General features: G+C 38.7%; 1 protein-coding gene across 1 annotated transcript in view; it reads right to left on the bottom strand.

The window, feature by feature from the left end:
* Window positions 1-14,789, bottom strand: part of borcs6 (BLOC-1 related complex subunit 6) — an 18,537-nt gene extending 3,748 nt beyond the window's left edge. The window contains exons 1-6 of the mRNA XM_061736711.1: window positions 14,726-14,789; window positions 8,727-9,298; window positions 8,126-8,312; window positions 4,188-4,370; window positions 1,399-1,562; window positions 145-228 (exon numbers count right to left, since the gene is read on the bottom strand). Of these exons, the coding sequence (XP_061592695.1) occupies window positions 145-228; window positions 1,399-1,562; window positions 4,188-4,370; window positions 8,126-8,312; window positions 8,727-9,287 (1,179 nt within the window). The 5' untranslated portion in view covers window positions 9,288-9,298; window positions 14,726-14,789. The remainder of the gene's footprint in view (window positions 1-144; window positions 229-1,398; window positions 1,563-4,187; window positions 4,371-8,125; window positions 8,313-8,726; window positions 9,299-14,725) is intronic.

The following is a 14,789-nucleotide window of genomic DNA, read 5'->3' as shown; positions in this document are numbered from 1 at the left end:
ACTTCCACATGTTGTACAAAATATCCCAAATACTGCTAAACTAAATCACAGCCCATCATGAAATGATAAGAGCTTTAAAAACAAACAAAACATCAGGAACTTTATTGCTTTATGTCAAAAGGAAACCCACAAAGACGCTGTCACCTTTATGCTCATGTCAACAGACTCTCCCAAGCTGTCGACGGAGTCTCTGTAGGTCTGGATGTAGCCCACGCTCAGCGCCGTCATCTGGAGGAGCAGGCAGAGACAAACAACAGGAAAACAAATGGGAGGTAAGGAGAGGGCGGAAACAGACCAAGTAGAGGCAAGCTGTCTGCAGATAAACATGTTTGTGGATGTAATGCATGTGTATGGGTCAATGACGTGACGCCTATATTTTCTGAAAAACGGATTTTTTTTCAATTCAAAAAAGGTCTAAATCGATAAAAAAAATACCATATATATGACCTACCTGTCCCACACATGGACTCACTTGAATTTTACAAAAAATACTAGTTATTTGGGATTTTGTTGTTGTTTTAAGCATCAAAATGTGGTGCGACCGTCCGAACATGACAAATGTGTTGACCATTACAACACATTTGTATTTATATTTCCATCATAATATACAAACAAAGTTTGACTGATGTCCATTTTATGAAATATCATGTGACGCAACCATTAAAAAAACAACAATTTTTGTATAATAGTGAAAACTTGTAAAAAAAAAAAAGATGTCAAGATGTTAAGGAAATTAATGTATTTTAATATGAAACATGGTTGCACCACATGACCTTTTTTAAGGCTAGTGCCAATTCATCTTGTCAAAAAACTCTGAAATCACTTAAAGGAGCATGAGGCTCCTTTTAAGAAATGAGACTCTCTAGCGCCACCCTTCGCCACGACGGCCGTTGGGGGTACTGCAGCCAACAGTGAAGCCGGCACGGGAGAACGGGGAGAACGTGCATGCAGCGTCATGTGACGTCACATCCTCAGGACAGCGCGGGAGATTCGGCCCCACAATTGCAGCACATTTTGCAGCACACAGCCTGTTCAAGGCAAAGGAGAGATACACTAGAGGGCTCATTCTTTTTGGTTTGGAACGCTTCATCTGACATTATTACTAGAAAACCTAAAACGTATACGAATTTTTTTCATAAATCCTGCCTCAAGCTCCTTTAATTTAAAATGTTTATATGATTTTATGTGTACAAAACGTTCTTAATGTTTGAACTACTGTAATTGATATTCTTTTTTTTATTATTTTAAAATTGACCTGTTGAAAATCCTTCCTTCGTCATTGACCCGTATACACTTTACAGGATGTTATCAAAATACTAAATAAATGCAATAAAATGGTAATAGATACATAAAATAACTCAAACTTGGCCCATTAAGCAAAAAAGGTCCAACACTCACATTCTGGATGGTTCCATTGAGGCTCTGCATCATCAGCTCCACACTGTGCGCCACGTCCTGGGCGTGTTTCTGCAGGTCCACTAGGACCGTAGGATCGATGGGTGGGATATCCGCCGGTCTCCGTGACAACCCCCGGTTTCGGTAGATGGGCCCCGAACAGTCCGCTGGTGAAAATTAAATAAGTTAGCTATAAACTCAAGCAGGGAAAAACAGAATAAAGTGAAGGGTAATTGCAGGTGTTACCCATGTGGAGGCAAATATTAAACTTAAAGATATACAAAACAAACTGAATTTAAACAGGTAAAGAATTCTAAATTAACCTTAAAAATGAACCTTAAAACACGTTAAGAGAAGCCTGCACCTCAACTCACTACAAAGGTATCAGTGGATGGGGGGAAAAAAAAGAAAGATCTATGAAAGGAGCTCAGTAATAAATCGTTCCAGTCCACGCGCGCGAGTCATCCATCTTAATTGAATCAGCACGTCAAAGTAATGAGCTGCCACAGCGGGCACGCCGGCTTGCTTTAAATTGAGTGAATTCAATACTTAGTGGAGGTTCTCGTTCAGGCGGGTTTGAGAGTGAACGGCTGCGTTTGAGGCTCTTTTTCCTGAGGAATAAAAACAGGACAAATGACTGCCGACGGCGAGGCTGGAACACCTCAACCTGTTAGCATCTAGAGTTTATTTAATTTCTGAAATAGCTTTATGTAATTCACCTTCTCATTGCTTTATTGTATTACCACAAAACACAATCAACTGAAAACCTTGGATATGTATCCTTGGTTTCTTTGGTTGCATCCACATTTTCTTTTTGAGACTGTTTTTGTCTTTTTAGGACTTTTAAACCAGATACGCCCATGTTTCTGTGCACGGTTGATTGATATCTGTTATTTCGAACCTAAGCGCAAAATAAATAAATAAAACAACAGAACAATAAATCAATAACACAAAAAAGAAAAATAATAATCACTAAATAATAAATGTACCATCAACAAAGTAGACGAGAATTAATAAATATTTTTTTTAATGTGTTATGCTCGAAAAAGTAGTAGGAAGAAGGAAAAAACCTTTTGAACTCAATACTATTTTTTTCAGTTTGACCCTCGTTATTAAATATGAAAAAAAAAAAACCTGACATAGTTAAAGGCTGCACAAATTAATAGTAAGATTTTCATAAATATTAATTGTGGTATTCCCCGAGTATTAATCACCATACATATATTTACACCGTATTTTCCGCACTATAAGGCGCACCTAAAGCGTTCAATTTTTTCAAAAGCTGACCATGCGTCTTATAATCCGGTGCGCCTTATATATGGATCAATATTGAGCCGCAACAGGTCTCGCAACTATGGACATATATGCGTAGACGCCTCATGACATGCTGGAACGTAATCCAGCGTGGCCGCCATATTGGATGGGTCTCCTACAGGCCACCGTTCTCGCACTCAGCAGGCACGCCGATTTTTCCCAGTGGCCAGCCGCGGTACTGCAACAAAAAATCCCATGGGGCCCAAAAAGCTTTTTTCCCATAGACCGCAATAGTAAAAGAGAAGCCTCTAAAACTGTTGACAGGACACCTCCAGCTGTAATCACAGTTAATTACTAATCTTTGTATTCTATATTTTTAAGTCATGGACTTTATATCCATCAGAAATGTTTTATAACAGCCAGAAAAGTCAAAGAAAAGTCTCTTTCTGGGCGTGACGTCACGGCTGTGTCCGTGCACTCCATGGATGTATTATATTAATACATATTATATAATTATATTATATTAATACATTAATAATATATGTAATAATATACATGTAATAATATACATTAATTAATATATTATATTAATACATATTATATTAATACTCGTTCTCATTGCCCCGGGGCATGATGGGAGGCCCCAGAGCATCATGGGAGGTGACTCAACTGCGCATCCTCTATGAGCCCCATAACGCGGAAGTAAACCCGGAAGTCAGGAACGTTTTCGGCGTATGCGACAGGCGAGCAACTTCCATTGAAATGAACGGCAGCCATTTTCCGGTCCAGTATCCAGGTTAATATAATACATCCGTGGTCTCCTCACTCCAGGCTAAATTAACTACACTGGAGTTACAGAGTGCCAGCACATGCAAGAAGCTGCAAAACAGTTCTTTTTCAAGGGTTTTAGCTCCCCAGCCACAGTTGCAAGCCTAACAGGGTAGTATAAGACCCTGGAATGACCTGGATTTATTTTATTTATTTTTTTTATAGATATATTTATTTATTTTGGTCTAATGGATGCATAACGTAACCCCAGCCTCTACTGTAGCGCCTTATAATGCGGTGCGCCTTATAGTGTGGAAAATACGGTGTGTATGTATATATATATATATATATATATATATATATATATATATATATATATACACATACATACATACATACATACATACATACATATATATATATATATATATATATATATATATATATATATATATATATATATATATATATATATATATATATATATATATATATATATATAGTTACATATAGTTATTTACCCTGAGCCCCTGTGTTCATTTATACGTAAATAGTGTGTGCACAGATAAGGGTACAAAGAAGTCCAATATCTCAATCTGTGTTTGTTATACAACATCGAGGGAACATTTGTCCCTGTTAGCTCATGAATTACACCACGCGCTGTCAGGACCACCAACCGGTCCAGGGGGACAGATGTCTGAGCAGGATGGAGTGAGTCTGGACGGACGAGGCAGAACTGATTCTTTGACTGAAATGAGCTCTTCACTTACAGTCACTGCAGTCCAGACTGGGCTTGGAGCTCATCTTGATTTTCTGCTCCAGGTTCTTGGTGATGAAGTGGGTCAGGTCTCCTTCGTGGCTGACTGTCCCCTCTAGCTCCAGAGCAGAGGAGATGGTGGCCCGTCGGCCCTCTGACTGTCCACTCCTGGCCCCTCCACGGGCCCCGGCACCACCTGTGAACGACAACCAAGGCAGGTTTTCTTTCAACTATTTCACGTCTGAAAACAGCAGCAGTCAGCAGCGTTACGAGTCAGACACAAATATGCAGAATGATATTCAGGTTGAGTTTGGCCCGGACGGTTAGAATAATCATTGCACTTTGGAAATTAATATTTAAACACAGACTTTGCTGAACTCTGGGAACCATATATGAACATTACGACAGATGAACGTGCAAGATTTGCCTGAAAATAACTTGTAAATGTTGTGGATTTTTTTTTTCTATTTATTTATTTTATTTATTTTATTTTTCCTCCCTGATTGGTTAATTCAATATATTATTTATATTTCAAATTTAAAATGGTGCAAGTTAAATGTATGCGTGTCTATGTAATGTATGTGTAAATGTTGTATGTCTGAAAAACAAAAAAATTACAATAAACATATTGTGAAAAAAAAAATGTAAACACAATTTAATAATGTATAAAAATACAAAAACTATATAAGTCATAAATACTAAGAAATTGGCTGATTGGTATGAAGATGCAGCAGGAGCCTGCAGTGCAGGCGCCGGTCGTGCGTGACACGAGGCAGCGGATTAAACGCTCGGGGAAACATTGAAGACGGGGGAATTGAAAACAAAAATAGAAAGATAGAAAAATAGAAGATAGAAAAAGTAAAGTCTGGAAAAAATTTGAGGAGATAGTAAACCAGGATGATGATGATGATGATACATGAGCTATGGTCCGATGACTCATCAATATTTGAACGTTTATGTTAAGACAGACCATGATTACTCCTAGCACACGGAAAAAAGATCATGTTGTTTTCTGTTCTTTTAAAATCAAATACCAAGGCCCTTTGCAGCTTTAATCTAGCCAAGCCTCCTCGATGGTCTTTTGTATTCTTATTTGCTATTTTTATCATTAATTCAGCTACAATTCATGTTTAATTTGTTGGAATGTATCATGTTTGAAAGTTCTGGTTAATAAAGACATTTCTCAACAATGGCTGATTTTATTTATGCATAACAGCAACAAAATATTTCAGATCTAGCCAAGAATTAGTCACAGATGGGAAACCCCTTATCAAATCTGGGAAATAGGCCCAAATGTTTGCACAAGCAGTAATGTCTTCCTTATGCGGTAAAATCTTGGACGGACATAGACTCTATCTGTAATGGCACATTAACATATCAACACTTGTGTTTGTTGTTCAAACAACCTTAAGGCAATGATTTATCAAGAGCTTACTTTTATTTCATTTTTGAAAGAAAGAAAAATGCTGCTCACGTAGCGGGTTTTATTCTGTGTTTATCAGAATTTGTGGTTCCACTTGTGGACGAGTTGGCTGAAAACGTCGGAGCGATCGCCGGTCATTCTTACATTTGGCAAGCTCTCTGGACAAAAAAATGACCTATTCCCAGAAAACAAGGCAGGCTCTCGGTGGTGACGGAAACAATAATATTCTGATTCAGCTTTCTGGACAGAAGAAGAACATTTGTTTCTCAGTTATTTTAAAACAGACCTATCAGTGATAGAGCCTGCTTTCCTTGCCTACTGTAGCCTCCCAGATGGCTATTATCTAGGGGTGTAACGATACACTAATCTCACGATACGGTACGATACACGGTATTGAGGTCACGATAACGATATGATATTATAGCAGTATTTTTTATATATATTGTTTGCCCTATTTTTACAGTTTGTAATGCTTTATAACTGTTTAAGTTTTAAAGAGAAAGCCAGGCCAACCATTTTCCAAGTAAATGTCAGGTTTGCATTATGCATCTTCATTTTCATACAAGTAAAAATATAGTTTCTGTCATGTATGATTTGACATTTTTCTTTTCCAGAAATTTAACAACTAAAATTAAATAAATAAAAGCAAATAAATACATACAATTTTACATCATAAAAAAGATTGATTCATGCTCACCGTAAGAGGAGATTTATTTTTGTTAAGAAGTTTATTTTGGTAATTCAGGGTTAATTATTTTATAAATATATTCTTTATATTCTGATGTAAATCAGGGACTATAATGACTCTAGTCAGTTTATCTGTAGTTGTTAAAATGTTTTAGATTGGGCGGAGTGATACAGCACTAGGTGCTGTGTTGATGTTCTAAAATCCTACACTGTTGAGGGACATTAAAGTACACTGGAACTCAGCAGAAGTTGTCCCCGTGTTTATCCTACTCACCCAAAAAAGGTTTAATTTAATAAGGTAAGGCTTAACTCTACACCAGCCTTACATAAGTAAAAGTTCAGAGCTCAAAACAGGACCGCAAAACGGTACTAGTTTCTTCTGAGCGGAGTAAGATTTTGGTCCGCGCGGTCGCGGTCGGATGTGCGTTACTAGTCAACACACAATAGATTAATATTAATAACCCAATATCGCGATACAGTTTCCCACCTCCACGACACGTATCGTGACGTTTTTGTATCGCAAAATTTCGTGGTGCGATATATTGTTACACCCCTACTATTATCTGTCTTACCTAGATGACTGGTTCAACTGTACATTTTCCTTTTAAAAACAGAAAACGTGCAAATTTCAATTACTTGAATGGGGCATGACTGGGGCGTGAGGTTCTAAGGTTATGCCACATTTTCTTCTTCCCGTCTTGTGATTTCAGTGTCTTTTGTACATCTCGTCTTATATGTTCCCAGCCCTGGCCTGGACCTTCTACTGGTGAATGGACTTTCAACCAAGACAGGCCACGAGGAATGTTTAAAACTAGCATTTAACCTGTCATGTCCCTCTCACACAGGATGCTGCAGGATGCCACGTTCACCATGGGGAAGAGGTTGACAGAATCCACTATTTCACTTAGCATCACCAATTAAAACTACTTCTAATCCAACCACTCTTGTTCTGTCAATTAACAGATTTGTAATTGGACTAAATGCAATTAAGTATAAAAGACACATTTGGATTTAGTGAATGAACATTCAAATCTTAAAATGGACATTTAACATACATGTAAACATATTTAAATATGTAAAATTAATAAATGAGACAGCCCTGGACTGGCATGTGTTTCAGAGAGATTTAGAGAAACTGGGTGGTGGGAAGAATAGGGAATGGAACAAGGGAGAGCAGTTTTGTCATCACTGTTGTGGCTATATCAGTAAAATATCATTTGAAAATAAATAAATAAAAAAATAAGAATAGCCATGACAAGCAGTTCTACTTTTGGGCCTAATAAAATGGTCTTTGATGCTGCTGTAAGCAGTTCAAGGCAAGGCAAGGCAACTTGGGCAAGCTTATCTGTATAACATATTTCAGCCACAAGGCAATTCAAGGCCCTTTACACATTGAAAATGTAAAAAGTTTAGAGAAAAAAATAAATATTATGAGCAGCGCAGTGGCATGATCAAGAAAAGTTACACTTTAGCTAGTGACGGGTTAGTATTGAAATAACATGGTTTACATTTAAAGTCAAAGTGGCTTAAATAATTCAGTCAAAGCAGCTGTAAACAAATGAGTTTTAATTAACTCAACCCAACCTCAAGAACATAAAGCTTACAAACTACTGCCAATAATATATTAATTTCCAAAGCAAATATGCAAATCCTTGAGTTGAGAGATCCAATCCTTGAGAGTTTTTCTGTTATTCCATATATCTACACCATCATAATGGATTTGAAATAAAATGATCAAGATGTGATCCAAGTGTAAACTGTCAGTCTTATTGTAATTTTACAAAAATGTAGCATTTAGGAATTGCGCCAATTAGGACCAACAGGAAACACCTAGAACTGACCTCCACACGCTTGGCTGATTTCGTCCAGGCTCTTGCTGTCCTGCATCCCCCGGACGTTGCGAACCCAAACCTGGGCCATAATGTGTGGGGGACACGGCACATCGTCGGAGGGAAGAAGAGCGGGCGGCGGAGAGGAAGAGGAGGACGCACTAGGACCAGGGGCGGAGGAGGAGTAGTGTCGTGAAGACTGGAAATATGAGCGAGGTGGAGGGTTGGAAACAAAGAAAATCAATAAAAGGGGAAGTGAAGAAAACAAGTAGAATAATCGTTAGACCAACTCAAGAGCTAAAAATGTCTCCAGTGGTTTGTTTCAGCCATCTCATTTTGAGGAAGTTTACTCTCTCAGTTTCAGGTTCATAGGCTAAACGCGACCATGATGACCTTTTTGAAATTCATTCTGACGAAAGCCTGAACAAAGAGTCTATTTAGAAGATAAAAGTTAACTCCCACTGACCGAGTGACATTGATTTTCAATTTTAGTTGAAATCAAGCTCAAAGTAAAAGTTTACTGTTATTGTAATTTGGTACTTTCATGATGTCATCCACTTCCTCTGGAACTGACAATTGAATAAACTTGAAAATAATCCAAGAGTCCACTCACCCCGGTTTCCGTTCTCCGTCCTGAATGTTTTTTCCTTCCCTTGTTTTTACTCTTTTCATTCTGCTTCTCCCTCTCTCCATACTCCTCCTCCTCTGGGCTGTCAGGGCAGCCCTCTCCCCTCTCCGGCTGCGTTTGCCATCTGTCTGCAGAGACAGGGCCTCCCTTCTGATAAGAGTCTCTGGACTCTCCGTCATGTGCTGAATCCCACATCAGATCTTCATCTGGTGTGTTTGCAGTCTTAGAGGCCTCGGGAGGGGCGACTGTGTCTTTGGATTCTCTTGTGCTTATCCCACGGGGCAAGGAGTGTATTGATAAACTGTGTGTTTTCTCGTTAATATTCGTCTCTGTTTCAAAGTGGCTTTTTCCATCATACGTTTTATTTTCCACATCGACATGATTCTCTGTGTGACGGTCCACCGATGCCTCCCCAGAACCAAGTATTGTGCTCCCCCCGCATTTCACAGAGGCTGGTACAAGAGGCCCATTCTCCACAGCGACAGGTGTTATCACCCCATTAGCTGTTTCTGGCACCTCTGTGCCGATGTCAGGGGAGAGACTCATCCCTCCACCTGCTGGAGAGGAAGAAACAATCTCATTGGAAACCTTTTAAAAGATGTGTTTCCAGTTCTCAATTCTCAAAGTAAAACTCCTTTTAGCAAACACTAATTCAGCATTCAATTATGTAACAACTGAAATCTCACATTCATTAGTGAACAAGCAGATGAATACACTTCTTTTTTACACATGTTTTTAAAATGGAGATTAGCTAAAGCAAATTCTTTTTGCTTTTTATGTTCTTTAAAATACATTTAGCCAGAAAGCATTCCTCTTCACAGAACACAATTATTTGGCAAAGACGTTTTCTGCCCAAATCATTAGTAATATGCACATATTTCGCCTCCTACTTAAAAATAACTTTGGACCTGGACTGCATCATTTGAACCCTTCCAATGAAATAATGGAAATTTCAAAATTTCAACTCAAGAGTGTTATTGGAGAGTATTAAAGGACCTCTATTGACCTCATCGTAACCTCTTTTAGTAATAACCACAGACTGTAGTTCTCCGGAAGTGGCCACACATGGTTATTTGCCCTGCAAGTCCCCTGCATGATACATTCCATTTCAATTGAATAAAACCTTATTAATCTTGAAGGAAAAATCATTTATTCGGATCGGCCACCAACAATCAGGTCTGCGGAGAGGATAATTGGGACTAACCTCCCATCTATCCAGGACCTGTACCGGTCCAGGACCAGGAAATGGGCAGGTAGCATCTCTGCAGACCCCTCACACCAGGACACCTGCTCTGTTTGAACTCCTCCCCTCTGGACGGCGCTACAGAGCTCTGTACGCCAAAACCTCCAGACTCAGAGACAGTTTCTTCCCCCAAGCTGTTGCTCTGATGAACTCTCATCACTCATAGAGTCTCAGAATAATCAACCACTGTGCAATAATAATAATAATAATAACCACAATCATATGCTGTAACAATGCACCTTTCAATAACCATGTCTACCTCATACTGCTGCACCTTTCACTTTTTTTTTTTTTTTTAAATTGTATATACAGGACTGTCTCAGAAAATTGGAATATTGTGATAAAGTTCTTTATTTTCTGTAATGCAATTTAAAAAAACAAAAATGTCATACATTCCGGATGCATTACAAATCAACTGTAATATTGCAAGCCTTTTATTATTTTAATATTGCTGATTATGGCTTACAGCTTAAGAAAACTTGAATATCCTATCTAGCGGGAACAGATGTTTAGAGGAACCTATGTATGTACCGGGTTAGAGGGGGAACATATAGGAGAACGCACCAGAAGAATATAGTGTGGATTTAAAATAAAAGTTAAGCACTGAGCTACATGTGTTTGTAGCTCAGTGCACATTGCAGACTGCCTGAGCATGGCATGTTACAAAAACCAAACATATCCGCCGCCTCTTTCTTCTTCCTTTAAGTGCGCGGCGTCAGCGCGCTATACCGTCAGCGCTTTGTGCCGCATTAAATGTAGTCCGGGCGAAATACCTTGCTTTGAGCTGCAAAATTAAACGATTCCTCGAGGCAGAGAAAATTCCTCGATCATTTTTTGTAATCGAATTACTCAAATTATTCGAGGAATCATTTCAGCCCTAATTGCATTACAGAAAATAAAGATCTTTATCACAATATTCTAATTTTCTGAGACAATCCTGTATGTTAATAAGAGCCATTTGTCTATTACTGTTGGCAACTATTTAAATCTGGGTTCGGTGAGCAAAACAACCGAAGACAAATTTCCTGCCTGGCATGTTCATACTTGCCAGGAAAGACTGAAAGCTTATTCTATAGAGAGTATGCATTGACGTCACTTTGCCATAGACCACGCCCCCTTACTCGAACTGAGTGGCAAAAATGGCTGCAACTAGTGGAGAAGACGGGATAACAGCCGATTATCGGCTTAAATTAAAGGCAGTTGGACTTGACACGTACAGTTACCCGAAGAACCAGTGGTCCATGGACATTAATATTTGTCCACAAATCGAGTTTCCTGATATTTATATGTACTTAATTTCTACGCCGGGGAAATACACGAAGCAAAGCTTGAAGGCTTACAAAAGTCTTGACGCTTGGTCCTACTTCAAGACAGGATTTGTTGGCGAAATTAAAGTGATGAGGACACTGAACTTTATGATTTAACCGTTTAACGTTAGCTACCCAAAAATCCAACATTACCTGATACCAAATGAGAAACGAGAAACGAGATGTGGATATGAAATGTTACCTAATAGATACGTGATTTTTTGTTTTTGTCTTATATTGGCAGTTTATTATATTTTTTAATATGAAATTGTTGTGACATTATGCAGTTTACAATAACTTTAAAATCCTGCCTTCTCATGGTTTAACAGTTGTCAACATGGAGTACACATCATCTTACGTTAGTATACTGATTTTAAGCGCTACCATTTTTAGAGATCTGTAATGTCGTAATTTTAAACAGAAAAAAAGCTGACTTTGTCATATGTTTTTTATTATATCATAAATGTGACATAACCTTGTTAAAACTGTTATTGTACAACTTCCTTCGGTTATTATATAACAGACTGAGAAAGTACAGGAGCGTGTTCAATGTATATTTTGAAATAGTCACTTTAGAATGTTCTTAAATATATATATATATATATATATATATATATATATATATACATATATGGCCAATAAAGCTTATGCCAACTGATGCCATATATAAAAAAGGGACAAAGTCAGCTACAGCTGCTAAGGAGACTGAGGTCGTTTGGGGTCTGTAGACCTCTTTTTAAACATCTTTTATGATAGTATTGTTGCATCAGTTGTTTTTCATTATGTTGTGTGTTGGAGAGGGGGGAGCTCAGAAAGGGACAAGAAAAAAATGAAGAACTACTTTAAAAAGCGACCAGGAGAAGCAAGAGTGCAGGTGAAACAGTAGTGCAAAAAGTAGTGCACAAATATGCATGAAAGGTGATAGCGAGAGTCAGAGTGCAGGACAGGACGAGCTGGTGAGGCGAGGGTAATGTTAGTCAGTTTCCAAGTTATTAGGAGCATATCAACGCGAAGCCAACGTGTACAGTACATGATTTAAACATCACTTTTTATTCATCTTCACAGATCGTCTCAAAAAGACAGAGCCAGTGGGTTTGACAAACGGTGGCTGAACCAATTTACCTGCTCAGGCTTACTGAGGAAGGTTTGGTCTGTTATTTATGCCAAGAGCACTGTGCTCCCATGCAGCAAGCACTATCACTATGTCTGTATCAAAAGAAATACAAAAATATACCGAACATGTATAAAAAACAAGAAAAAAGATTCCAAAAAGGCATTCCACCACATAAAGAAAAAAAAACAACATCAAAACACATATTTCAGTTACATGCTCGAAAAGGAGTGGGGGGAAGTATAAACTTATTTAATCCCACCCCCTTTCCACAACTAAACATAAATTATATGTCTGTATTTACTGAATTGTTTTGTTTAGGGTGAAGACACCTCTGCGCAGCAGACTGAAGGAGAGGCACTTGGATGTCTGTTGTAAGGAGGCCATCGATGGACCAGACCAGGACCATCCATGGACCAGAACAGGACCATCCATGGACCAGAACAGGACCATTGATGGACCAGAACAGGACCATTGATGGACCAAACCAGGAGGCCTTGGACTACAAGAAGTGCATGAGGACGTTCTACAGATAGAAAAATATGAGGCTGCTTGCTTGCGAGATTTGTCAGTAAATGTCTGAAACCCTACAAAAACTCGAAATCTTACCAAGACTACTTGTCTTATATCCAGTCAAAATGTTTTATTTCTAGTCCAAAAAAAATCATTACATTTAAAGGGGGCCTATTGTGGCATCTAATACCTATTTTAAACAGGCCTTGAATGTCTTAAAAACAAGCTTTTGATTGTTTTTGCTAAATAAATTAGAAATTCAGCCTCTAAACCATGTCTTTATCATCCCATTCTCTAACCTCATTCTCTATGTGGGATTCTGAGTGGGCGGGGCTATGATAATGAGGCTCTGTGCTGATTGGCTGCCTGAATGACGCGATACACTGCGACGAAAAAATGGCGGAAGCTCCGGCCGGCAGAGTTAGTTGTGGGCGTGGTTTCACGCATCGGAGGCCAACCTATGTAAATTTTACACCACTCACTGGGACGACACCGGCAGACAGGATAAAACCATACGGTTGCTCTGAGGCATTCAGTACACTTCTCGTCTTTTTCTCACAACTCTAACACACCACAGAACAAGGGCTTCTTCTCCGGTACTAACCAGCACTATCATGTTACTCACACAGTTGCTCTGCCCCCTACTGGCGTTATTTATTAACAGGCGCTACAATCCTCCCCTGCAAAATAAATATTGTCCTCAACATTAGCCTTTATAATACAACAATGGAAAAAGGATATGGTGCCTGAAACTTAACTTATAAGTGCTTATGAAGGTAACAATTTCACTTTAACAAGCTATAAAGAAAGAAATGGGTTTAAAGTGCATCACTGGATTATACCATACTTTACAATTGAATACTATGTGATGTCACCACACTCTACTCTTGAATAACACAACAGTTTCTTGGCTCATCAATAGCAGAATCTGAACGGCTCGTAGAAGTCACATCACACTGGATGGCTCATCCGGGCGGCTGTACAAACACTGCAGAATCTGGTTGCTTTCCTCCTTCTCTGAGTTGGCAGGCTGAGGGGAGACCACTTTATATATGTTAAAGCAAGAGAAAACCTGTTTTTCATAATAGGTCCCCTTTAAAATAAGACAGTCACCTAAAAAGTAACTCGTTCTAGAAAACCATTTTCACTCATTTCAGTGAAAATTTTCTCTTGTTCCATTGGCAGTTTTTTTTTTTACTTTTTATTTTTGGTAAGATTGAGTTTCTATATTTATATTTATATTTTTATGTTAATAAAATAATGCTTTAACATGATAATTGTCATATTTTTAATCATATATTAGAACTCCCAAAATACTTGTAAAAAGTGTTTTCTTGAGCCAGTTGAAGGCTCGGTTTACCCGCCCCAGTCAGCAGTTGGAGAAACTTATTGATCACACTTTTATTTTTCCATAACGGGATCGATGACGTCACATGACGTTGCCCAGCGACGCACTGACGTATGACGTCACTCGGGGCTGAGCAGATATCGCATTAAACAGCAAGAACAACAGTAAAGACTTGATTTTGTAACACGGAAGCTGAGATAAAAAGGTCACGGGACATTAGTATCTGCCTGTCGGCGTTGAGGAAGTTGCAGCTGTTGTTATTTAGCCGCCTGGCCAGTTCGTTGTTAACAGCGCTGCTAACGTTAGCGCCGAATCTCCAACTCTCACAGGAGAAACAAGCGTCTTCTGACGGTCTGACACACTTACACGAACACGCATTTGTAGATTAGACCCATATCCACCCCCTGTAAGAATCACAAAGTGTTTCTGCAAAGCTGAAATACTCAAAATAAAAATACTCACCAGAGCAGTTTCAATCCTGTAAAATACAAGCAACTGTTCAGTCCGATCAACATATCCTTCCCCA

This window comes from Cololabis saira, chromosome 12, assembly GCF_033807715.1.
Source record: "Cololabis saira isolate AMF1-May2022 chromosome 12, fColSai1.1, whole genome shotgun sequence".
NCBI lineage: Eukaryota > Metazoa > Chordata > Actinopteri > Beloniformes > Belonidae > Cololabis > Cololabis saira.
The sequence above is the reverse complement of the archived record's forward strand: the minus strand, read 5'-3'. Positions and strand labels throughout refer to the sequence as shown.